Raw genomic sequence first — 23,405 nt, 5'->3', positions numbered from 1 at the left:
CACACAAGCCACAGCAGCTTCAGCCTCGCATCGCCAAGCCACTGCATCTGCCTGCTCTCCTCTTTCCCTGGCCGAACAGTGCAATCCCTGCCCAGCGCAGATTTTCCCTTCCTGTGTCCAAAATGCTCCTTTAGAGCCTGGTGTACAGTTAAAGTTGGTTGATAGCTGTTGTCTGATGCCAGACCAGAGCCACACGTGGGCTTGAGGGGTGGCTGCCTGTGGGCACCTCATCCCAGTCAGTTTGCTGGGCAGATGTGGCGTCTGAATAACTCAGTGTAAATTGGAGGGAGCGGGATGGGAGGCAAACCTGAGGGCTTCTATCAGCTTCTAGCCCAGGATGGCAGGACCGGGACTTCTGTTCTGTAATGTGCTGAGTGCCTTCTGCTGGAAGGGAAAAGGCCAGGGAAAAGGCTCCCTGCAGATGCCACCTGCAGGAACTAAACACTTCTGGCTGAAAGGAGATGGGCTCTCAACACCCTGCAGCACTGCTGACAGCCAGGGAGAGCTGCTGTAAAGGATTGCATCTGCTCTGGGCCATTAATGAAGCTCGGATCCCTCCTCACTAAGATTTGATCTTGGGTGCATCATAAAGCTGCCTGATCAGTCATGTCTAGAACTTCATGCATCCATGCTAGTTTTGGACATAGTATTCAAGGCAGCTCCATCAGCACGAGGATCAAGCTCAGCCCTGCCGGCACAGCACACACCCTGTGAGGTGCAAGGTCCCACCCAGCTTCACTGGTACCACATGTAGCTGTGGTGAGGGATCCTCCCTCTTGGGGAGGAGAGAGCAAGGCAGGAAATAGTGAAAGTTGGGGTGGTTGAAGTGATGCTGCTTTGGGGATGCAACACAAGATGGTACCACATCAGTCAAAAAGCTGTTGCAGGAAAACTTCCCCAAGTTTTGGAGGATGCTGAGGAGATGCTAAGTGTTAATTGTCCTGCCTGGAGCAGCCACACCAAGCTTCTGGCCAGGAGAAGGGGTTTCCATTTCACATGCACCGTCTTTTGCTGTCAGTAGGAGGTAGGTGTTATGGGGAAGGAATTATGGATAGCGGCTAATGAGGTAGGAAAGCTCAGCTGTGCTCCTGCAGTTTTGGGAGGCATCACTGGTACCCTTCTGCAGCCTGGCCCTGCCACGCTGGTGGGAGACTCCTGGTGTTAGCGCTGGCATCATGCATGGGCTTTGCTGTGGCAGAAGTTGCTGTGTGAGACAAACAGCAATGGAAAATCCATCTGAGTGTTTTAGCCCAAGCACATTTGCACAGAAGCAAAGAGGGGGGGAGACTGAAGCCCAAAATGTGTATTTCTAATTGATTATATGCATGGCTGCTGGGGGCCTCTCACACTGTAATGGTTAATTATGTCACTGGCTGTATGAGCTGCAGCCTTTATTCATGCTGTATTCAAATAACCCTGCGCAGGGCCCAAGCAGCTAATACAGCAGATTGCCTGGCTGGAGGAAGTGAAGGTCTGCTTTGTTTTGCTGGGGTTTTTTACCAATATAGAGCAAAGAAAAGTGATGGAGCAGCCAATTACTGTATTAAATAATGTACCCTGACAGGACATGATGAGCATCCAGGTCTAGCCTGCCTCTTGTAGCTTGACTTTATTGGTAATTCCCTGCTGATTAGCTCCATCCTAGGGAAGCTGACTCCTCCCTGGGACTGCGCGGGGCTGGGGTACCAGAGGGCATCTCCTCTTTGCCCTCCATTTTCCAGTGCAGAATCCATTCTGTTGACCAAAGCCCTGTTCTCTCCTTACTGTCCACCCCCTCATGGATTTGCTGCCTTCTGGTCTTCCTCAAATGCGAATGGGAGGTACTGAATACCTTTGGGGATTGTTTTGAGAGCTCCAGCTGCAAGGAAGGATATGCTGACAGATGCATCTTTGCAAGGCTAGCCAGTTCCTCCTTAGGGGGCCGAGAGATGAGCCCAGGAAAACATGCTGAATGTGCTGTAACTTAAGTATTGCTGTAATTTGGGGCAAAAGAACATATGTGGAGGTGCAGCCCCTCAAATCAAATAACCACTATGCCCTGGCTGCCAGCTGGGGCCCTACTGGGAGGCAGGTTTCCACTAGCCTGCATCTCACTGGGGGCTCCATTGTGTTCCCATTGGGGAAATCAAATCTTGCACATCTGCATCATTTTCCATTATCCCTAACAATCAAGGCAGAGCTCAGCAAGCCAAAGCACTGACTTCAAACAAGCCATCCAACCAACACCTCCTCTGCATCTCATATCTCACTTTACTTTGAATTATTCCATCTAGGATAGTCATGTTTTGCTAACTGAGAATGCCTCCAGCAGAGATGCAGCACGTTTTAGCCAGACCACTGGGAACTGGTGCCCCAAGTGCTTATTAGAAACTGAATTTATCAGGCTTGTAATTAACAGATTGCTTTTGTTGCTTTCCTGTTGGGAGATGTCAGAGGTGCCTTTCCTTGAAGCTGCCCCACTGCTGCTACTGCCCAGCTCCCCACTGCAGGAGCCACCCTGGCACATGCAAAGCCCTTGCACAGAATAAGCTCTTACTGCAGAAATCACTGCACAAATCTGAGCTTCTGGCCCTGCAATGGTTCTGTGAGCTGCCCTTGGCCCTGCTGCTGGGACTGGCAGCTCACGTAGCAGGAGTTACCCGCATGGTGTGTGACCCTTTCCTTGTCCTTCCTGCTGAATCCAGTGAAGTGTCCCATTGCTGGACGCGCTGATAGAGCTGTCTGCTTATTCTTGGCTCTGCTGCTAATATTCTGTGTGTTTTGGCTGAATCACTTGTTCTGAAAGTGCCTTCCAGAGCCCACAGCATCTGCCCCTCTGTCCCTCTCCTTTAGACCTGGCTTTCTCCCTGCCCTGGTCCCAGCCCTGCCAAGCTGGCTTTCTCCAGCCCACTGGCTTGCTGCCCTCAGCCCTCCCCGCTGTCTGCTCTGTCCTTAGCTGTGGATGTGTTTAACGCAGTGGCCAGAGCCAGTTTTCCTTTCCCCAGCTCCCAGATGTGTTGTGTCCCAGGGTGCATCACCCACTCTGCGCTGCCGCCCCAGAGGGGACCACGGTTTTCCAGGTTAGGGGGTGCAGAGGGGCTGTGGGGATGCTTGGAAGGGAGGATGTAGAGGTGCAGTGCTGGCTCCTACCCCTGCCCCATGGCGAACTGGAGCCACCAGCTACAGCCGAGGGGCTGGGGAAAGGAGGGAACTAGAGGAAAAGAGCACAGAATAGAGGGAAAGTGGGGGAATAAGGTGAAAAGGGTGGAAGGGGAGGGAGGAATGGGGAAAGGAGGGATAAAGAGAAGCGAGAGGGAGGTAGGAGGGCTGGATGGAGAAAAAGGGAGGGGGGGAAGGGGAGGGGAAAAGGGGAGGACGAAGAAAGGGAAGGAGGGATGGAGGGAGGGAGAGGGGCACGGAGGGAGGGAGAGGTGGGCTGTCCCCGCCGGCGCCGCCATGTGATGCCCTCCCCTCCCCGCCGCGGCGCGGAGCATCCCCGAGGCCGACGGCCGCGTCCCGCCGCCGGAGCAGCGCCCGCGGGGCCGGTGGGTGCCGGGGACGGAGCGGGGTGCAGGGGGCCGGGTGCCGCTTCTCGTGTCGGGGCCGGGCTGCTCCGGGGAGCCGGGGCGGGGGGGGGGGGGGCACTCCCTGGGAAGCGGCTGCGGGGAGGGGGCTCCCGAATCGGACGTGAAGCCCTGGAAGTTTAAAGCGGGGGGGGGGGGATGTCTGGGAGGGGCGCGGGCTGAGGGATCAATGGATCCATTTATACACGTTCCCTATTCCCCCCCGAGCCGGAGCCGGCCCTGCCCTCGGTAGCGCCAGGGAGGAGCGGGCACCGCCCCGGGCAGCAGCTGCCTCTCGGGCTCCGATGCGCGGAGCCGGTCCCAGTGCCCAGCGCAAGGGCAGGACCCGGGTAGCGGTGCCCGTGGGGAAGCGGTTTCGGTACCTGCCCGGCTGCTCCGGCACCGCTCCACCGGCACCGCCCGGGCGCTGCGAGCCGGGGTTTGCCGGAGCCCCGAGTCCTCCCGAGCGGACCTTAGAGCACCGGGAGCCGGTAAATCCCTGGTTCTATACCCAGGGGTTTTCCTCCACCAGGCTGCTCGGACACAGAGGCCATCGCTTGGGCGCTGTGAGCATCCCTGTCCTCACCAGTGACTTTGGCACGTTGAGCCTCGGAAAGGAAGTGTATTTTAGCAGAGACTGGTTGGGGTTGGAAGGGACCTTTAAAGCTCACCCAGTTCCAACCCCTACCATGGGCAGGGACACATTCCACTGGAGCAGCTTGCTCCAAGCCTCCCATCCAACGCAGGGATTGTAAAATCTGCTGGAAGTCAGGGGCTACCAGTGCTTTTCACTGTTGCAAACTGCTTGGAGAACAGAGTGTGAATCCAAGTGAGGCCATCTGAGAAAAACCTGACCTGGCTGCTAAGTGAAGTAAAGTAGAGAAGAAAATAACCCAAACCAGCTGGTTCATGTGTTACCATACGACCAGGAGAACAGGGACGGGGAGTCTGTCTGCACTTCTCCGCACTATTCATATCCCATGAAAGGTGGTGAAGCGGGAAATGTGGTACCTCACCACCACGGCTGTGAGCAGGGAGGGCTTCTGACACATCCTTCGGCTGTTGGTTTATTGCTTGGCATGTTGTAAAACTTCATCAGCCCCTGACAGGTGATGTTTTTTGCAGCTCTTAGGTTGGGTCTCCCAAACAGAGCAGCAGAAGGCTCCTTGGTGGTGACCAGAGAGGACTCTGACCTGCAGCACTGCCATCCCCATCGTGTCCCTCGCACCCCCTGAACCCGCACAGGGGAGACGGCAACAAGGAGGAGGCCCCACTGGAGCTGGTAGGTGCCCCTCATGGTGCAGGTGAGCCTTTGGGAAGGGCAGCAAGCGCATTGCACTCACCAAAAACAGCACTGCTCCAGCAGGAACGCTGGAAAGGGGCATTTCCACTCAGTTCTGTGCAGTAGCAGCAGGACCAGTGGTGTGACCCAGGCAGGAGGAGCATTCCTGCACTTCCATCACTGCTGCCCTTTGGTTTCACAAGTGTATTTGGGCTCCCTCCTGTCAGAGGCTCATCTGCTGCTGGATTTCAGGGACACCCTTTCATTCTGTCGCACCATGACCCATGTGAAAAGCCAAAGGGCTCTCTCTGCAGCCCATCCCGCTGCCATCATGCCTTCCCCTCAGCAGCCCTGCGGCTGCCCCACGTGGCATCCAGGGGACAGAAATGCTTCTGTGTGTTTATTGCTCCAATCCCTTGCTGGATTGCTGTAGCTGTTGAATATATTCATTGAGCTGAATGAATCCCCACCTGGCATCATCCATACCGCAGCATTTGCAGCTTCAGCTTCATTTATGGAGAGGGAAGAGAATATAAAACTCTAAAGGGAAATAATGCACAAGCCTGCGGAGGCTTCAGCAGTATCTGTAAGCTGTGAGCTATGCGAGGGTACGGCGCTGGGAGGTTTCTGTAAGTCAGATGGGAAGATTTAAAGCCCTGGGTTTAAGATGGCGTTTTGAAAACAACTGGGTGATGGAGTCTGGGTCAAAAGTGATCTGGGAGCTTTAATCTGGTTGAAATTAAAGGGGCTCTGAGCTTCAGGTGTGCTCTAGAGAGAGGATTGGGAATCAAAGTCATACCAGTTTATTCTTTTTAGCCACAAACTTTTGACATTTGTAGTAAAATATTTACTAGGAGAATGGAATTCGTCACAGGACGACACTGAGGCATCATCAGGCTGGGAAAATGGGCTGTTACAGCTGAGTGGAGTTTATGCCTGGTCCCTTTGGAAGATGGGAGTTGCAGTTTTTCCTTTATTATGAGGGAGGTATCGCTGCTCATCAGTGAGAAACCTCGTTAGAGCGGTGCTGAGGGCTGCACTGAGGGGGCTGTTTGAGCAGCACAGCAGATGGCATCCACTGACCCAAGAGAACTTGCGGATAATCCATTTTCCCCCTCGGTGCCTGTCCAGTGCTGCTGGGTGACATCCGCGGGGAGCAGAGGCTCAGGTCTGCCTGGGCAGGACTTCACTCACCCTCGAAGCCCTACAGATGGGCAGCCCCATGGCCCTGGCTTCCCAGGAGACATTAAACACTTGGTTGCAGTAGATGCTCCTTTTCTCTGCACGGCTCTGGCTGGGAATAGCTCTGCTTGCTCAGAGAGGTGTCTGGTAGAGGTGGCCCAAGTGTGGGATTGCAGAGGGGTCCTGGATGGGCATCTGTGTCCCCCTGTGTTCTCCAGCCTGCAGGACAGTGGGGATAGCGGAGCTGTGAGCAGGGTGTGGAGAAACCTCAGCATTTGCAGCAGTCAGGAAGCTGGGTGTAGGCAGGAGGAGCAATTCTGAAAGCACTGGTTATAAAAAATCCAGCAACAGAGGTTGATAGCATAATGCCAAGCCTAGGTGAGCCATTCCAACCATTGCTTGGATGGGTGCAGATAGGAAGGTTTCCAGTCCTACCTCTGTCAGGACCCCCTGGGTGCCATGTCCCAAGCAAAAGGTGAGCTGTTTGTTTGTAAGGGTTAGCATTTGGGGGACTGAGATACAATACATCACAGAAGAAAAACATTGAACTATTTGCAAAGTGCTTATGTGAGGTGATGCTCAAGTCAGACACTGGCGCAGATGAGAGATGCCAATGGGGATCCTGCAGCAGGTGCTGGCACAAGACAGATGGGGAAATCCCGGAGCACCCTCCATTGGAAGGATGGACCATGAACACCCTGCTTGTCTCGTAGCTGGAAGCCTGTTGTCCAAGAGCCCTTCCCAGGACTGTGGCAGGGTCTGGATGAAGCTGTGTGGGAGTGGCAACTGCTCTGCCTTCATCTCCTGCCACCGTGCCTCTTACCTGAGTGAGGGTGGATGTCATCGCTTTCTACAGGAGCAGAAAGCTTTGCCTGTGACATTCCCAAAATACCTGATCCAAGCTGGGGCTCTGCTTTCTTTTGCCACCATCCCCAGCTTCCCTCGTGTCCCTTGGAAGGATGCTCAGAGCGGCACTGACTTGTATTCAACAGAAAATGATCCTCTCCTGGATGCTGCTGGGAGACCCTGGAAGATGCAGATGGCCAGAGGCAATACAGCAAACCCAAGCTAGGAAACTGGATGATTTGGGAAGTTGTGTTAAATCCTGCTGATGCTTGAGTTGCTGCTTGGGAAGCAGCACATCTCTTCTGAAACATGGAAAAGATGACCACAGGCAAACTGGGACAAAGGTGCCTTTTTCTGTACAATGTACAGGTAAAGATGTATGAAGAGGAAAGCAACATCAGCATCACGTGTGTCAGCTGGTTTACAGTTCTTACTGTAAAATATCTTCTAGACCACAAGGAGAAGAAAATATCAGGTCATTATAAAGGTGGCAGGAGAGGTACTGCTGGGGGGATGCTGCAGATACACGCACATGGTGATACCAAGGAACTGTGTGGATAGGAGAGAGGTGTTGGTGAAGACCAGGTACCCCAGCCAGCCCAAGTTTCACATGGTAATGGGTGCTGGCCTGGGGGAAGGATGGAAAGTGAGTGAGACCCAGTCTATTCCCTGCCTATCCCTGCAGCCTTCCCCAGGATGTGGCTGTACTGCTGAGCTGTGCTCCTCTGACCAGGTCATGCTGCCTCTGCCTGGCTGAGGCTGCTCCATGTCCTGCGTGGCTTTTCCTGCCCTGTCTGCTGAGACATTTACTGTTAAACCCTGGAACTGGCAATGAGCCTTGCTAAAATCTGGATGATGATGGAAAGTTTGATATCTCCAATGGTGTGAAAATGCTTATTACGTACCTCAATATTCCTGGCTACTGAACACAGCAAGTTACGTAAATCAAATAACTTTCCTACATGAAGATGGGACAAAACTTCTGTGACTGCTCAGCATCAGACCTGGGGAGCTTTTGTATGATGACCACCGGTATCTGAGGAGCTGTGTCCCAAACTGCACAAGCAAAGCTGGATGGAGCTGCCATTGTGTTTGGTAACAGGGCTTAACGACAGCCAGGAATGGCACTTGGGTTATTGAGATGTTTGCCTGGCGTGTGGGCGACACAGCCCTTCTCCACTTTATTTATGCCATTGTTTTGGTACTCAGAGGCTGGTTTCTAAGCACGTCTCCTGTCTAACAAGGCATCTGCTTCATGCTAGCAATCATGTTTAACCACACCAAAGGGACAGAGGTCTCGGCAGCCACGTGCAACCTCCCCACCGTGCTGCTTTGCAGCCTTCATTGCTCAGAGACGCCGGTGACGCTCAGGGGATTTCTTGCTTTCCCTCATTTATCACACTGAAGGTGCTCATAAAAGCATTCCAGCTGCCAGCGCCGGTGACAGGAGCTGCAGCAGGCAGGGATGAGCCGTGGTGGGTGCCCTGCCTCCACGGCACGGGTACCTGCGGCTCGCTTCTTTCTCCCCACTGCTGACACGGGGGAGGTGGAAGAGTTTTAATTAGCTCTTGATGCTATTTTTTGGCTCCCAGCATGCTTAATTTAGCTCAGGCTGTCATACACTGATGGGTAAGGGGAAATAAGGAAACGGGGGTGTTGGCCACGCTCTGTGGAGCAGCCTCATCTCCCGGAACCTGGGCTGGGAATGGGGCTTTTCTTAGACCTTCTGTAGCAGTAGGAGTTTATAGCCCAGAGAAATCTCATGCGCTGGCATTCAAAACACACAGCTCCTGCAGGGCTTGCGCTGCATTTGTGGGCTGTGTTCATACCCACTCCGTTTTCAAACAGCATTAACGTCTTAAGGAAAAGGTGCCCAAGATCTTCAGTCATGACGTGACCCGCCTTGCTGCCGGAAGGACATACAGAAAAGTTATTGTGCGAAGAAGAAGCTAATTCTCCTCTTTATAATATACAAGGCCATTGCAGGACTTTGTGGCATCTTAAATGTTGAAGTGAACAAGAACCAACTGCTAACGATGTAATATTCCACTAGGCCAGCCCAGTCTTGGTCCTGGTGGGAAGCAGATGCCTGCAGCTGAGGGTTACATTGCCTTCACTCCTCCCTATTGCTGGGTTTGCTCAGGCTTCCTCTGTGCCAGCCAAGTTGAGCAGAGAGAAGCATTGCACTGAAGCCAGAAGAGGGTCACTGGATCGTTGGGTTACTGGAGTTTATATATTTAGGGTATAAAATACAGCTTGTAATGTACAGCACGCAGAGATTAATGGGCAAGTACTGCTCTCCGCAGCACACAGCAGTGAGATTTCTGCAGCTTTTATAGCCAAGTCCCCAGCTGTTTTGCTTTGCAGCTCCAGATATCCCCCTTTCATTCTGCTTTTACAGCTCTTTGTAGGGTATTGAAATCAGCACTTTGAGTCATGTCCCCGACTGCGAGCACTCTGACACACTGCAAGTAGGGGAATATTGTACGTTAGCTTTGATATGCAGAAGGTGAGAGGGCGTTGGGAAGGGCTCTGCAGAGGAAAGGGCTCAGCTATTGTTACTGGTGTAAACCTTGAACATACATATATATATAGTTCAGACCTAGGGAACTGGACTTGGGTGCGTGGGCAAGCTGCAAGCTCAGAGCTTTAGCTCTTATTTCCCTCTTGAGAAATACACTTTGTGTAATGCTCTCCTACAAAACCACAGGGTAGGAGCTGCTGGCACGTGGATGCAGAGACCCGGCCGCTGCACCCCTGTCCCCGTGTCCCCACAGAGTGCAGCCCTCCTGTGAGTCAGCTGGAGAAGGAGAACCAAGGCTGTGCCCTCTCCTATGGTCCAGGAGTTCTCCCCTGCCCACTGCTAAAGCCACACCACTCGCAGCTGCTCCCACAGCCATCCTGCAGCCGAAGCATCCATCAAGGACCCTGAGCTTCCCACCTTCACAACCACTGTGGCAGGTTTTCTGCTTGCCAAAGCATTGCTTCAGCTGGGGTTAAGCAAGGTAAGAGCCTTCAACACCAAGGAGAAAGGAGACGCGCGCGTGGGATGTGCTGCATGAAAGGTTTGGGAAGGGGTATTTGTGGATGCAGAAAGCCCATGTGAATGGGCACTGGCTGTACACACACGGGCTGTGCCAGCAGCGTGTGAGCCGGGACCAGGGGGCTGCTCAGTCGATTTGCTGAATGTTACTGGCATCATTCAAAGCCATTAGTGTGAGTGAGCTGGAGCAGAGCCATCGCCTCGGCACGGGCACAGCAGAGGCGGCCTACTTGGGAAAGTGTCTGGTTCCAGGGCTGCAGTGGGGAAATAAACCTCAGTTGCTGCTCCTTTGACCTTGGGAATATCATTTGATATTGAACTGAGCTGAAGGTGGGCTCAGAGAATAGGTAACAACCTCCTCTGCAAACCAGACCTAGGCAAAAAGGGCAGGGTTTGAGCAGTCCACAGCAAAAAGGCTGGTGTGTGATTAAAGGAGAGGGAAGAGCAGCTGAGGGTCAGCCTTGAGGGCTCGCTGAGCAGGCAGTGGGGTCAGCAGTAAAATATCATACTTTCTATACAACATTTCCTTCATTCTTGCACTGCCATGAAAGGATTTTTGATCAAGCATAAAAGGATAACTTGGACAAGAAATGGAGTATGGGAAGTGCTAGGGAAAAGGGGGATTTCTCAGAAAAATTATGGTAGTTATAAGAGAAAACTGCCAAGTAATCCCACTCATGAAATGAGTGGTGAGCTTTGCAGTGGATACCTGTCATACAGAGTTTCTTCCTATTATTTCTCAGGTGTTCCTTATGTCTGATGACAGGCAAAAACTCCTAGGTTTATCATTGCTGTGGCTCGATCTAAGTGTAAATACCTCACAACCAGCCTTCTGGGGTTTGTTTTAAACCCTCTCTGGAGAGCCTGTGAGCCCTGCGTGCTCAGTGGAGTCAATGCTGCTGTTTCTACCCGGCTGTGATGGCAGTGCAAGGGAAAGCTTTCAAGTCCAGTATTGATCCTTTTGAAGTTTATGGCTCATAGCCACAGTTACTAGTGCCATTCAAACACCCATGAGATGGACTGTTTTGTTTCTTAATATCAGGCTAAACCTCCTCCGCATCAAAAAGATTTATTTCTGTACTCAGTTTTACCAGTACATGAGTTCTCTCCCAGAAATCGAACTGATGTTTCTATATGACACTAATGCAGCTCTATAAAGCTGCCTTACATATTTCTGTCTTCCTATGTGCCACATGAGATGGCGGGTGCCAGCAGCCCAGGACAGTGCTCCTGGGAACCCTATGGACCAGCATCCCACATTCCCTTCAAACGTTTCCCCTTAAGTGGACCAGCACAGGAGCTACTGCTTTTCTCTGCAGCCATCCCTGCTCTCCTTCAGCTGGTGTATGGAAGCAGAGCAGTCTTGTGCTTCTCTCCTACCTGCAGTATGCCTTTTCCAAGCTTCAGGAGGGACTGTTGCTTCCCATGCAGTAATTCCAGATCCCTTTCCCAGTCACCAAGTTTTCCAGGTCAGGTTTGTGGAGCTGCTTCTCCTGGGTTTCCAGATGGTGCAGCAAGCACAGCACGCACCATCTCCTCCTCTTCCTTGTCTCTAATGAGCTGCATACATTTGGCTGTGGCCAAAGTCATCTCACTACGTGCTCCTCACATTGATAAAACCCTCTCTGTAAACTGACAGCATCAGCTCAAGTCAGCAGGATGCAGGCTACATCTTGCACATGCTGGTTTAGGACCAAAGTATTTGCACCCTTTGGGTGCTCCGTAAGCTCAGTGGGAAGCACTATGTCCTTTCACAACCACCTTTCTATTCCACTGGAGGTATTAATGGCCAAAGTAGGCTTTTCTGGATTTGCCCATGGGGGAGCCAGGGTGATGTTGTGCTGTCTGAAGGGGGGTGACAATGTGGCAGTGGCCTCAGCCAGCCCCCAGCATGGTCCTGCCTGCCTGAGCCCTACCAGCTGGGGGAAGTTTAGTTCTGAAAGAGCCGCTCTCCTTGACCTATTTACTTATGCCCACGGCTGTGGCCTGCGTTGTGTCCTGAGGAAGAGATCGTGCTGCTTGAAGGCCCTTTATTTTTAGCCAGCCCAGTTTTCTTGCTCCAGCTTAGTGGGAGCTGGTCCTTTCAGCTCAGCTCCATCACAGCTCTTGCTCTCCTGCATTTGCCAGCTCTTATCCATGTCCCTGATGCTCTTGGTATGTTGATCGCTCACTCAGTGGGTTTCCTACCCCCTCTTCCACCAGGCTTCATTCCCTCTCCTTTATCTTCTGCTCAGTCTCTCGCACTGCTCCAGGTCCATGGCTTAACCTCTGATTTCTCTCTGCCCTTGGCAGGGATCAGGCTTTCACAAACGCAGGTTGCCAGGCATGTCCTGGGTACCAGCACCCCTCCACAAACAACACCTTCCCTCCCGTCTGCTCCAGTAACCTTGGCATTGCTTCCCCTCTTCACAAATGTCAGGAAATTGGAAATGATGCTGTATCCACATAAAAATCAATCACAGCCTCTTTGGCCTGGCTTGGCCCTGCTCTTTCTACCTTTACCAAGGGCAGGTTTTCTGCTGAATGCGGAGTAGTGATTTATTGATACAACCCACCCTGTCCAGACCAGTGATATATCCATTTTTTTCAGCTCATCCACATAACCCAGAGTGGTGGCTTGTGCTTGGTGCTATGCCATAGAGCAGTGGGCTCAGAAATCTGGACCGGGATAGTATTTGCATTCTGTGGCTGTGGAGCAATAGGTAAGGACTTCAGCTCTCTCCTCATCTGGGTGAGCTGCGTTAGGAACACCACCAGTTTTGTTTCATTTTCTGAAGGGGTCAGTCCTGCATGGGCTGTGTGCGGTTTCCATCAGAAGCTGTGGCTCCAGGACAAGAAGAAATTCATTACGAGGACTGCAGATTACATTGCAGACTGCCTGTGTTGTTCCCTGGACTACTACCAGAAGGCACAGTGTGATTGAAGGAGCAGGAGCTGTTATAAGGTCCTACTTCTTGGAAATCTTAATTTAAAATACAGCTACTGTTGGAAGCCGACCAGCATCACCTTTTCAGCTGTAGGAAGCAGAACACAGCTGGTAAAGGTTACTGGGGACTAAATCCTTGCTGAAAATCAAGCCAGCTCCTGCTGGTGTCCTTGAAAAGTATTTCTCTTGGGAACCCTGCTAATTCTCCAGGCACTGGACATGGGGCAGGTTTGATCCAAGCGGCTGCTCTGCACCATCCCTGCCTCCCGTCCCCCACCAGATCAGCTCCGTTTTATGTGCCAGCAAAGCAGTAATAGGGATCAGTCTCTAATGCATTCGTGATTACATGGAAATTGAAGTGTGAGAGGGAAAAGAAATGAGGCAATTGAGAGGCGTGACTCTGACTCCCAACCCCTCTCCCTGCTGCTGGCGTCACCCCAATGGCCAATATAAATGATGCTAAATGGGTATATTTTCCAGTGTCTGGTGCTGATGGGTAACAAATCATAGGCAATACTTAGCTATTTCCCTCCAAATGGCTTTATCTAGACCTCCATATACTCCCTACTTTGATTTTTTTGGCTCCTCGTTAAGTAGAAATGTGCAAGAAGGATGGTTGTTGATGATACATGAGCCAAGAATAGATTCCAGCTCCTTTTACCATTTTGGCACCAAACTGCCAAGAGGGATGAGACTCCCTGTAGTCACCACTGCTCATTTTGAGGCAACAGCTAGAAAATACAGCTCTAACTGAGTTAGGGAGAAGAAGGGGTGAGCCAGATGATCTGTGCTTTGCCTGCTTATGTTGCTGAATCAAATGGGATCTATAAAGAGATGGAAATGGCATATTCCCATCTAGTGAAGGAGTAGAGCTGTGTCCTAATGTCTACAGCTCTGTGCTAGTCTCTCCCCTTGACAAGGTTGTCCTCAGGCAACCAAGATGCAAGGCTACACAAGGATGTGCTTCTCTCCCCCATAGCATTCAATTTCTTCTTTAGCTGCTGCCTCCTAATTCCTCAGGGAAAACAAACCTGAACATCTCCTCTATACATCTCACTCCTCACATCCCTAGCAGGGAGATGTTCCTCCTGGGAACACATCCTGCTTTTCTTGAGCTGGGGGAAGTATTAAATGAGAACGTTAAAAATGAGGCTTGTTAGCAAAGCCAAAGGTGGAAAGCTTGCAGTACTGAGCTGGAGCGTTTGCTTGGGCTGCCTGTAAGCGACAGCACTCCTCTTCCTGTAGGTCGGTACCTTCTGGGAAATGGCTCAATGTGAACGTAGTAAAAGCCAAATCCTCAATTTCATGTGGAAGAGAATTGTCAGAGCTGCTGCAGTGCTTGAGGGTGCAAGTACATCTGCTTCCAACCAAGATGTACTTGTCTGCTTTGGACTCGGGATAGGATGTGATACTAAAAGTCTTTCTCCCTCTTTTTCTCTTTACACAAGAATTTGCAACTCTTCCAGCACCATTAGCTGCTTTTCTCTCTTATTGCTGCCTGGAGTAGCAAACTGGAGGTTCAGATGGGCTTTGGGTGTTGCATCTGTTCAGTAAATGCACTTATTTGGAGTCCATGGTAGCTACAAGTTTCATTCGTATCGTTCTTGTTCTGAAACTTGTGGCAGGATCAGCCCAGGACCAGGCTGTCAGGAGCTTGGTGCTGTTCACTGTGCTATAGATGTGCTGGGGATGGGCACTGCAAGAGCACAGAGCTCCCAGGAGAGCAGCCATTCAGCAGCAAGAAATAACTATCAGCCTTGTCTGCTCTTATTAATCATAAGCGAACTATGGCAGAACGCTGTCTTTGGAGGCTTCTGAGTGTAAAAGTGCAAGCTGTGGGGACTTTTGGCATCTCTGAAAGTCACAGGAAGCAAGTAAGGATTAATCAGTTTATATCAGAGGTGCAAGAAAAAAGCCCTCCTCTGGTCTGCTCGCCTGCCCTGATGTGTCAGAACAGCAAGTTGTGACCTCCGAGCCCTGGAAGCAGCCACATCTGATTTAATCACTAAACCCAACCACCTTTGCTGTGATAACAGCAACGAGATTCTCTTCCAAACAGCCTGTTCGCCAACACGTGCTGCTACAGCCAGCACTGGCTGTGAATACAGGCATGGTGGAGCTATTCCTGCGTGGGTTCAAAAGCTGATGCCTTGGGACATACATGATATACCTGCCCTGGCTCTATTGCTTATCCATCACTGTTTTGGGAATAGGTGTTTTAAATGAGGTATGTGTTTAGGAGGATGCTGCCCTTCTTCCCAGGCAGTGCGATGCAGCTGTGCTGCGCAGCTCCCTCCCATTTGTTGTCCCTTGAAACTTCAAGCAGCACAAACAAAGCTTGTGCAGTTTCAAAGGGAGCCCAAGGAAGATGCATCCCGCTGCTGCTGTGTTAAATGGGGTGGATTTTGTCGTCTAGCTGGATTGTTTTTAATTTCGTCCCATATTGTTTGCACTGCTGAACAACAGCAAAATGTGCCTTGGAAAACACACATTACACTGCGCTTGTCTGTGATTCATCCTGCTTTTATAGCAGCAGTCAATAGTGCTATCTGCCTCATTCCCACTCCCCAGAAGACTGTCACTCGCATGTATATTTCCCTTCTTGCTCTTATTCCTCTAATCTTCAATTTCTGTGGCTTTTCCCCCCCATATGAATTGCACTTTTTCTCTGCTGCACCAAGAACTCCGGTTTCTGGTGATGTTTTGTCAGCCTGCAGGGCACCGTGAGAACTGCAAAACTCCTCACGTTAGCAAAAACAGAAGGAAATAAAATAAGAAGATTCCATCCATAAGCGACATGGGGATGAAGGAAGTTTTTTGCCTCCTCCTTTAATGTTTACCCAGGGCCTGACCGCAGCTCTCTGACCCTCTTTTCCTGCCTCCACCTGCAGTACAAGCTGAGCTTGGACCAATTCAGTCTGTGCATTCAGCCAACACCAGCACTGATCCACAAGCACAGTAAAAAGCAAAAGAAGGCAAGATTGCATCATGCTGCTCTGAGGTGTTTGATGGTATCATTCAGTGTGCATAGACATAGCATGGGTTTTGCAAAATAGGGATCTTGATCCCCCAGTGGGTAAATCTGCACTGGAAGAGGTAAAATGGCACTGTTGGTGGTGGCTGGAGCTGCACTGGAGGTGGTTTTGGTCCAGCAGCTGAAAGCATCTTTGTTGACCCATTAATGTGTCCACGAGTCTCAACAGGCTCCTGTGCCGAGGGGACACAGCTCGTGCTGCCTCCCTTCATGGATAAGGCTCCGAGGATGGCAGATGCTGCAGTTTGGCTACATCCTTGGGGAGACAAGCACCAGGTTTGGCCGGAGCAGCAGGAATTCACCTGCAGCAAATAAAATGGGAGCCGATGAGCTGCTCCTGGACAGCTATTCTGACATTGCTCCCTCCCAGTGCCGGCACCCAGCATTCAGCACATTCACAAGCCCTGGGCCAGCATGGGGCAGCAGTCGGGTGGGATTTAGTTCAAACTCTCCATCTGTCAGGGCTCACTGTGATTGTTTTAATGGCTTCTTTCAGCTCGACCTATATAAGAACAGAGGGCAGAGGGCAAAGCTTTGACACATCCATCCTCCCAAAAAGCTGCGGACGGCTCCGTGCCGGCGGCTGCATCCCCGCTCCCGGCAGCCGCCGCCTCGGCCCCCTATGCTGTTGGGGATGAGTGCCTGCAGCAGGAAGGCGCTGACCCTGCTCAGCAGCGTGTTTGCTGTCTGCGGCCTCGGCCTCCTGGGCATCTCTGTCAGCACCGACTATTGGCTCTACCTGGAGGAGGGCATCGTCCAGCCCCAAAACCAGACGGCCGAAATCAAACTGTCGCTGCACTCGGGGCTCTGGAGGGTCTGCTTCCTGGCAGGTATGGTCTCCTCCCAAAAGCACCCCTCAGTAAGGTGATGTTTGGTGTGTGTCAGGGTCATACTGTGGGGAAGGGATGGGGAAAAATGGGATTTTTGGAGGCTTTGCCCATCTTTGTTTCCAAGCTCTGGCACAGCCTTTGGCAAGTAATGCCATTGCCCTGTGCCCAGCTTTAATAGTCAGATGGATAAATGTGCCTTTCTAAACAGGCTTTGGATGAGTTTGCTGCTGCTGTGCCAGACCCCACTGCCATCCCTCTCCGTGCCACAGTGCCTCAGGCAGCAGCTCAAAACTTTCCTCTTTTTCCCTGTAAAATTTAGATTCAGGTCAGCTGGACCATTCCCTCCATCCATGCCAAGTTGGATGAAGTGACTTGGCTGCAGGAGCTGAATAAAATCCAAGGGGATGGGAATCTCAAAGTGACCAACCTCTAATGCCATGAAGTTTCAATGGCTGCTTTGGAAAAGTTGGGGGAGCGAAAAGCTCTGGTAACACCCCTGGGGTGACCTTAAACCCTCTGCCTTGACTTAGTTTTGTGTACAAGGGGAGTCCTTCTGCACAAGAGAGGTGGTAGTTAGATGTCTGTAGCTATGGTCTGTGTTGCTGCAGGTGAAGAGCATGGCCGGTGCTTCACTATTGAATACATCATGCCCATGAACATCCAGCTGACGTCTGAGTCCACGATCAATGTCCTGAGTAAGTGGTTCAGTGAGGTCTTACCTGTTGCATCCCACAAAGGATCACTAGGGATCCCCTCAAGAAATCCTCAGTGTCCTTGCTGAAGAAGCTCCTACTTCCTTGGCAGTGCTACCATGCAAGGATGCAACCACTTTTTTTGCTACATGAACCACCCAATATGCTCCTAAGCTTTTGGGAACATCACTTTCTAATGGGAGGATGCTCACAGAGGCTCTAAGCTGTACAATTTCCTGTCACTGGCCATTCAGCACTGATGTCTATGGAAGTGTTTGCCTTTGTAAGGCTCCTCCGTAATTTTCAGCTGTACTTATTCCGTAGCAGTCAATTTCACACATTACACAGTTGGGTGAATTACGGATGGGGTGTCACGGCTCTCACAATGAATTCTGTGGTCATTTCTTATTTAGTAGATAAGTGTTCAGCAAACAGTTTTACAGCAAAGCTAGGGAAGAATGCAGGTTCTGACGGCTTTCTCCTATGTAACACTTCACACAAACCCTCAGAAATGCCAACATTAGCTGCCATTCCCACAGCAGCCAGGGTCACCTCTTTACTCAGCTCATCAGCAAAGAGGGGAAGCCCTGCCAGGGGCTAGGGAGCAGCACAGAGGCACTCACATCAAGCAGGAGCAAGGAAGGATGCAGGGTGGTCAGAGAGCAGGAGGGCTGGAGCCACCTCACAGCCAAGCCTGTTTCTCACAACGTGGGGAGGATTGACCCATTCTCCCTTTGCTCTGCTCCTCTCCCACCAGAGATGATCCGCTCTGCCACCCCCTTCCCTCTGGTCAGCCTCTTCTTCATGTTCATCGGCTTCATCCTGAGCAACATCGGCCACATTCGGCCTCACAGGACCATCCTCGCCTTCGTCTCGGGGATATTCTTCATCCTCTCGGGTGAGTTTTTCTGTCCAGGTTTAATCCTGAAAACCCTTGAGCATGGAGCACGTTTGCTTTCACACATGCTGGTGCCCTCCTAACATACTGGGGTGGCTCCTCATTGGAGTCATCACCCACAGGGGCTCCTGGCTCAGCCACGCAGCCTGGCTGGGCTTTGCAGGGTGGGCAGTCACTTGGTTGAAAACTCATTTTTGGCAGTGGTGAGGAGATGCAGGAGAAAGCACCCAGCACCAGTGCAGGAGGAGGTGCTGGGGGAGAGGAGGCCTCTCATGGCACATCAGTCTCACATCAGGAGAGGTCTGAAACGTCTCCATGAGTTTCACACTTTCACGCGCAAGTCGGGTCTTAAAGGAAGGTGCTTCTTCAGCAGCTTCATCCCTGAAGCACTTCCCACTGTCCTTCTCCTTGGTTTCTCCCCAGGTCTGTCCTTGGTGGTGGGGCTGGTCCTCTACATATCCAGCATTAACGACGAGATGCTGAACAGGACCAAGGACTCGGACACGTTCTTCAATTACAAATACGGGTGGTCGTTTGCCTTCTCTGCCATCTCATTCCTTCTAACAGAGGTATGTAGCAGCCCTCACATCCCCGTAACGAGTATATCCTGTTCTTAGGACAAGGGGGCATTGAGGCTGTTAGCAAAAAGAGGACTCAGACAGGGTTTAAAGATAGGATGTGCAGGCAGAAGGGTAATATATAGTAGTATTATATATATATGTATAATATTATTATTATATCTATTATTATATATATAAAACACTATAGAGATATGTAGGTAGGAGACATACAGCAAGGTCCGACTTCAAGCCTGGAGCACTGATGGGGCGTTTGATCACCATTTGATGCCAACTATGAAACGCAGAGGAGGAGGAGATGCGGTTGTGTGGATCTGAGGCACAGGGCAGTGAAGTGACTGTTTTTAGGAGCCCTTGTGCACTGTCAGCAGAGCAAAAATGAACAGCTTGTATTCTTGTCCTGTTCTGGTGGTGGTGAAGAAGGCAGCTCTGAGCATCAGGCCGTGTCTGTCTATCCCTGCAGAGCGCCGGGGTGATGTCCGTTTACCTCTTCATGAAGCGATACATGGCCGAGGACATCTACAGACCTCACCCCAGCTTCTACCGTCCCCGTCTGAGCAACTGCTCTGACTACTCGGGGCAGTTCTTGCACCCAGACGCATGGGCGCGGGGACGGAGCCCTTCGGATATCTCCAGCGAGGCCTCCCTGCAGATGAACAGTAGCTACCCTGCTCTGCTCAAGTGCCCCGACTATGACCAGATGTCCTCGTCCCCGTGCTGAGCCCCACCAGCCCTGCGCCCGCTCCCACCCAAGCGCCAATGGTCGCCGACTCCGTTTGTCATTGGTTTTTAGGCCACTCTTTCAGAGCAGTTCTCTATTTATAGGAGTGTAAATATAACCAGGGAGATTGGTTATATAACCAACCATGAAACCCAGAGAACTGGGATATTTTCCTTTGGTTTTGTGGCTTTTTTTCTTTTTGTTTTAATTCTTCCCTTCATGACTAAAATCTTTCCAAAAGTCCTTTTCCTTCAGCCCATCCTGCTGAGCAAACAGCAGCTCTGCCTGCGGGATAAATCCAGGGCTGGACTCAAGCAGAAAAAGGAAATAGGGTAGAACGAAATGAGGGAAAAAAGTGTATTTTTTTTTGTTTAGGTAAGCTGCAGAAGTTTGTGCATTTGACCGTATCATTTAGTCTAGATTCAGTGGCCTAAGTGCTAGCAGGCATCAAAAATAGGTGTAAAACTCCAAGAAACAGCCATCATTAGAAAAATACAGATTTTGTATTGATTCAGTCTTCACCGATTATATCTCATTGCCAGACACCACTTTTAACCAGGCTGTAATGGGAAATAGCCAGCCTTCTCAGCTATACCTCAGCAGGCTTAGACACAAGCAGGCTGTTGTTTCTTTGTGGCCACTTGCAACCTGTTGCTTAAATATCCCATGTTAGACTAGAGGCATTACAGCCCTGGGGTGTTCAGGCTCCTGGGGTGGCTCAGGCACCCACATTTCTTTCACTATCCCATAGTCTGCAGGTCTGAAGAGAATTTCAGTGCAGCATCAAGTGAAGAACTACTTAAAACCTTCCCACAGGAAATATTAGCAGAGGATTTAGGAGAAATTACAGTCAGAAGTGCAAGTTATTTCAACGAAAGAGATCCCAAACCAGTGTAAAGTGATGTAGCTGAAATTAATGGCACTAGTAGTGCAAAGTAGTTGGCTTATATTTCGTTTTGGCAAGAAAACTGTATTTTAGCTGCTTTTTGTCTGTGTATAAACCTTATTTTGAGGTTTTAAGTTGTAAATTTCATACGATGCCTTGGCGTTTTGGTCTTAGACAGCTGGCAGAGTGAGAGCATCACTGATTGAAAATGAAGGGCAGGGAAGGAAAAGGCTGGGCTCCCTTGTGTGCTCCTGTGCAAGCCATGAGCTTGTCACCTGCAGGAGAAAGAGCTGTGTCCCAACTTCATTTCTATTCTTGTTATTTTAAGCATTTCTGAAAAAGAAAACCCTCCTTTGGGGATTCTTGGTATATCTGAGCTTGTTTCGTCTTACTGTAATTAAAACAAATAGAATATACACACTTTTAACCTCATTTGTAGCATACTGTGTAATGAGCACTGCACCTCTTTGTTAATATTTAATGTTTCATATTTAACATTTATAAGCTACTCCAAAGGAGGGTCCAAGCCATGGCACAGCACCACTGTTTGCATCAACTCTGACAGCCATCCCATGGGACCTTACTGCAGGCATATATCCAGCCAACTCTTTAACAGGATTATTTCCTCTCCAGTTCCTTCAGATAAACAAGTAATGCACATGTAGTGTCACTGACTCCTAATTCGCGAAGTTTAAAAAACAAGGCATTTTCTTGTAGACCCAGTTGTATTTACCCTTAGTTTTCCTATTACATCCAAGCGTCTTTGTGCTCGTTTTAAAACCCAGTTTGTAAGTGCTTACGAATGAGACGGGTTCGCTGCTGGGAAGGTTCAAGCAGTGAAGTACAGCCCAGGCACATCGTCCAGCAACAAAGCTTGTTGATCCTCATCTATTTGCCCCAGCCAGATTAATCATGAGTTTTCCACTGGGATCTCTATGGTATGAATTGGGCTCCAAGAAAGCCCTGAAGTTCACAAGTGATGATCCTGCGTTTCCCAGAGCCCAATATAGTTTGTTGGGCTCGATGTTAGCTGTCTCTGGTAGCTCAGGAATGATTGCCCTTGCATTCTTCATAAGTACAGGACTGCCAAAAGAAATCTGTCAAAATAAGCATTTGCTGTTCATTCAGTAAATGCTGGTTTGGGGTAGGAAAATGTGGTGCTCCATCAAGCACAGGCAACAGTGGTGTTCCTGACCCTCTAGCAGTGCTAGCATGGCAGCAGCTCTCAGCATGGACCGTTATGGGCCTCTAATTGCAAGTATCACACTTTCATTGACTGTGGAGAAACTTCTCCAGAGCCTCTGAGGAGTGGACACATGAATGTGTTGTGAGGTAGTGGGGTGAGCTGCAGAGCCCAGCCACACTGTGAGGTCCTTCTTCCCTGAGCATCACTCCATGGCTGATGCTCTCCACAGCAATAAATGCTCAGTAAATAAATGTAGTAACCCCTTAGGACACCTACTCATTATTTAAACACCTTTCATTGTCGTCTGCTGTGGTTTCACACAGGTTGTGCCACATCCTTCTCCCCTTGAATAACCTCCCTGTTGCCTCCTTTGGCCTGTCTCCCACCCCTCTTTCAGTGCTGGCCTCCCTGCTATGCTCTTTCCGAGCCCATTGCTTGGATTGCAATAAATAAAAAGTAGAGTTTGAGGATAAAGTAGCAATTAAATTAGGGTCCTTACATTCACCCAACGGGCTGAGTCAAGCTGCTCATGGACCCGTAGGAAGGTAATTGCTCATCTGACACTTCCCAGGAAGTTGTTTGTGCTTAAAAGCAAAATCCTCTTGTTTTGCATGAATGACTGATTGGCGCCAGGCTCTTTGTGCATGTGGCTGTGCCTGCTTGAACCATGGTGCTGGAGCAAATTACTGGGATTAAGGGTTAAATAAAAACCTGGCGCTGCCTGAGCCATGCACAGTTCACTGCTCAGGATCGCAGCAGGATGAAGCTTTTTCTGTCCCTGCCATCAGCCTCTCACCCAGCACAAACATCCATCCTGCAGCCCGGGTGCCGTATGGATTTCACAGCACCAGGAGAGATGGATGGTAACGGAAGAAGCTGCACACGGGAGGTGAGTGAGCCACCAGCCCGCACTGGTTGGGAAAACAGCATTCTAAGACCTTGGGAATCACTTGGGATCCAGCCTCCCCCCACCCCATTGTGTGACTGGGGCTTTTTAAATCAAATGCTCTTTCTGTAAACCCAGGGAAGCATTCTGTGGTCTGTAAGTCCCAGGATATGAGAGCTCCTCTCTTCCAGCATCTCCCTCCCATCCCCAGGATGTGCTTTCCTTATTGCACCTTACACCTTGTCATTCCCACAGCCCCAGCTGTGATGGGACCCTGGTAGGAATAGGCTCCATTTGCTCATTAGTTGGGATTGTCCTGAAACCCTTAATTGAATCATGAGGTATGGATGCATTGGATTCATTAGAGACCAATCATGAGCAGTAATTAAGTAGCTAGGAATAATAAGGCTGTACTGGGTCATGTTCTCTCTCAGTTGCTGCGGGAGCAGCTTGTGGCTCCAGAGTCCTTTCTTGCACTGGGGAAAAAGTATCACTTTATATATATAAATCATATATATATATATACACACATATATATACACATACATATATATACATACATATATATATATACACACATACACACATACATATATATATATATAAATCTTACTCCCTGCAGGGATGCAGAACAAGAGCATTGAGGAGCTGTTTTGGCTGCTGGTGAAGCTGCTGCTGTGGTGAGTTGAGATGTGGGCAGATGTTCTGGGACAACCTGGTTCTGCTCTTGCCCAGGAGGATGACATGGAGCACAGGAGGACAGGGGGAGAGCACATCCCTCCAGCTGGGAACGCATCATATGAAGCTTATTGTTGCTTCTCACGGACACAGAACTGAGGACCTGTGCCCTTTCATCAGCTTTGAGCAGGCAAG

General features: G+C 50.4%; 1 protein-coding gene across 3 annotated transcripts; it reads left to right on the top strand.

The window, feature by feature from the left end:
* Positions 1–892: 892 nt before the first annotated feature.
* CACNG5 (calcium voltage-gated channel auxiliary subunit gamma 5) lies at positions 893–21,357 on the top strand. Of its 3 annotated transcripts, none has more exons than XM_065693507.1 (8): positions 893–1,024; positions 4,668–4,824; positions 9,630–9,857; positions 16,352–16,685; positions 17,294–17,380; positions 18,135–18,275; positions 18,699–18,844; positions 19,317–21,357. In XM_065693507.1, the coding sequence occupies exons 4-8, from the start codon at positions 16,478–16,480 to the stop codon at positions 19,572–19,574; spliced, it is 840 nt and encodes a 279-aa protein (XP_065549579.1). In that variant the 5' UTR covers positions 893–1,024; positions 4,668–4,824; positions 9,630–9,857; positions 16,352–16,477; the 3' UTR covers positions 19,575–21,357. The 3 variants fall into 3 exon arrangements, with proteins under 3 accessions (XP_065549579.1, XP_065549577.1, XP_065549578.1); XM_065693505.1 differs by having other exon boundaries at positions 9,563–9,857; XM_065693506.1 differs by lacking the exon at positions 893–1,024 and adding an exon at positions 3,465–3,524 and having other exon boundaries at positions 9,563–9,857.
* The last annotated feature ends 2,048 nt before the right edge of the window (positions 21,358–23,405 follow it).

Source organism: Lathamus discolor, chromosome 13 (assembly GCF_037157495.1).
Source record: "Lathamus discolor isolate bLatDis1 chromosome 13, bLatDis1.hap1, whole genome shotgun sequence".
In the NCBI taxonomy this organism is placed as follows: domain Eukaryota; kingdom Metazoa; phylum Chordata; class Aves; order Psittaciformes; family Psittacidae; genus Lathamus; species Lathamus discolor.
This window is presented reverse-complemented; position numbering and strand designations above follow the sequence as displayed.

What these genes read in the sequence shown, in the direction of transcription:
- CACNG5 (XM_065693507.1), top strand. Translation starts at nt 16,478, where the DNA reads ATGCTGTTGGGGATGAGTGCCTGCAGCAGGAAGGCGCTGACCCTGCTC. An exon ending in GTCCACGATCAATGTCCTGA is followed by an intron (nt 17,381 to 18,134) that starts GTAAGTGGTTCA and finishes CTCTCCCACCAG; the next exon opens with AGATGATCCGCTCTGCCACC. An exon ending in TCTCATTCCTTCTAACAGAG is followed by an intron (nt 18,845 to 19,316) that starts GTATGTAGCAGC and finishes CTATCCCTGCAG; the next exon opens with AGCGCCGGGGTGATGTCCGT.